This window comes from Oxyura jamaicensis, unplaced genomic scaffold, assembly GCF_011077185.1.
Source record: "Oxyura jamaicensis isolate SHBP4307 breed ruddy duck unplaced genomic scaffold, BPBGC_Ojam_1.0 oxyUn_random_OJ69794, whole genome shotgun sequence".
In the NCBI taxonomy this organism is placed as follows: Eukaryota; Metazoa; Chordata; class Aves; order Anseriformes; family Anatidae; genus Oxyura; species Oxyura jamaicensis.
In genome coordinates this window covers 1-1,544 of record NW_023309585.1, presented here as the reverse complement: position 1 = coordinate 1,544, position 1,544 = coordinate 1, and the positions used below count along the sequence as shown (strand labels likewise).

The following is a 1,544-nucleotide window of genomic DNA, read 5'->3' as shown; positions in this document are numbered from 1 at the left end:
GGGGTGGGGGCATGGGGACGTGGGGGTGTGGGGGATGAAGGGATGTGGGGATAGGGGGGTATGGGGACACCGGGACGTGGGGACATGGGGATATGGGGGACAGAAGACATCGGGGACACAGGGACACGGGGACACAGGTACCTGGGACATGGGGACATGGAAAGGGGACGTGGCAGGAGAGGATGCACTGGGGACGTGGAGGGAAGGGCCACGGGGACACAGGGGACATGGGGGGGACAACGACAGGGGGTGCACAAGGGAGTGGGAGGGGGCCACCCTGTCACCCCCTGCCACCCGCCAGGTTTCTGCCACCTCTACCTGCCCCCGGAGAAGTTCCCCCGCGGCTTCCGCTTCGACGCCGATGAGATCAATTTCCCCACCACCAACCTCTGCTTCGTGGGGCTCATGTCCATGATCGACCCCCCCCGCGCCGCCGTCCCCGACGCCGTCGGCAAGTGCCGCAGCGCTGGCATCAAGGTGAGACCCCCCCCCCGTTTCATGACCCCCCCCCCCCCCCCAAAAAAAAAAGGGGGCTCATGGTGGTGGCCTTGTCCCCCCCCCCCCAGGTGATCATGGTGACCGGCGACCACCCCATCACGGCCAAGGCCATTGCTAAGGGGGTCGGGATCATCTCGGAGGGCAACGAGACGGTGGAGGACATCGCCGCGCGCCTCAACATCCCCGTCAGCCAGGTCAACCCCCGGTAGGTGGTGGGGAGCCTGGGGGGGGGGGCACAGGGGGTGCGGGGGGGTGGCCGGGCACCCCCCACTCAGGGCCGCGGTGCCCGCAGGGAGGCCAAGGCGTGCGTGGTGCACGGCTCCGACCTGAAGGACATGACGGCCGAGCAGCTCGACGAGATCCTCAAGAACCACACCGAGATCGTCTTCGCCCGCACGTCGCCCCAGCAGAAGCTGATCATCGTGGAGGGCTGCCAGCGCCAGGTGGGCGTCCCACAACCCCCCCACAGCATCCCCGTGCCCCCCAGGTGTCCCCGTCCCCATGCTGCCGGGTGTGTCCCTGTGTCTCGCGGTGCCCACGTCCCTGCGGCCGGTGGTGCCCCATCCCCGTGCCCCATGGAGTCACCGTGCCCCGTGATGTCCCCACCCCTGCTCCCTGCGGTGCTCCTGTCCTCGTGCCATCGGGTCATCTGTCCCTACGTGCCACGGTGCTGCAATCCCATGCCCCACGGTGCCCCCATCCCCACGGTGTCCCCATCCCCACGGTGTCCCCACCCCCATGGTGTCCCCATCCCCTTACCCCCTGGTGCCTGACCCCCGTGTCCCCAGGGTGCCATCGTGGCGGTGACAGGGGACGGTGTGAACGACTCCCCGGCGCTGAAGAAGGCCGACATCGGCATCGCCATGGGCATCGCCGGCTCCGACGTCTCCAAGCAGGCGGCCGACATGATCCTGCTCGATGACAACTTCGCCTCCATCGTCACCGGCGTGGAGGAAGGTCGGCGCCACCCCCGGGTGCCACCACCCCCTCCCCGTGTCAGGGGGGACACGGTGGTGACCCTGCCACCCCGTTGTCCCCAGGCCGCC

General features: G+C 69.0%; 1 protein-coding gene across 1 annotated transcript in view; it reads left to right on the top strand.

The window, feature by feature from the left end:
* LOC118159343 (sodium/potassium-transporting ATPase subunit alpha-2-like) overlaps window positions 1–1,527 on the top strand; it is a gene marked incomplete at its 3' end in the record, with an annotated part of 2,078 nt that extends 551 nt beyond the window's left edge. Inside the window, exons 3-6 of the mRNA XM_035313941.1 lie at window positions 55–477; window positions 567–703; window positions 791–941; window positions 1,287–1,527. Of these exons, the coding sequence (XP_035169832.1) occupies window positions 55–477; window positions 567–703; window positions 791–941; window positions 1,287–1,527 (952 nt within the window). The remainder of the gene's footprint in view (window positions 1–54; window positions 478–566; window positions 704–790; window positions 942–1,286) is intronic.
* Window positions 1,528–1,544: the final 17 nt, after the last annotated feature.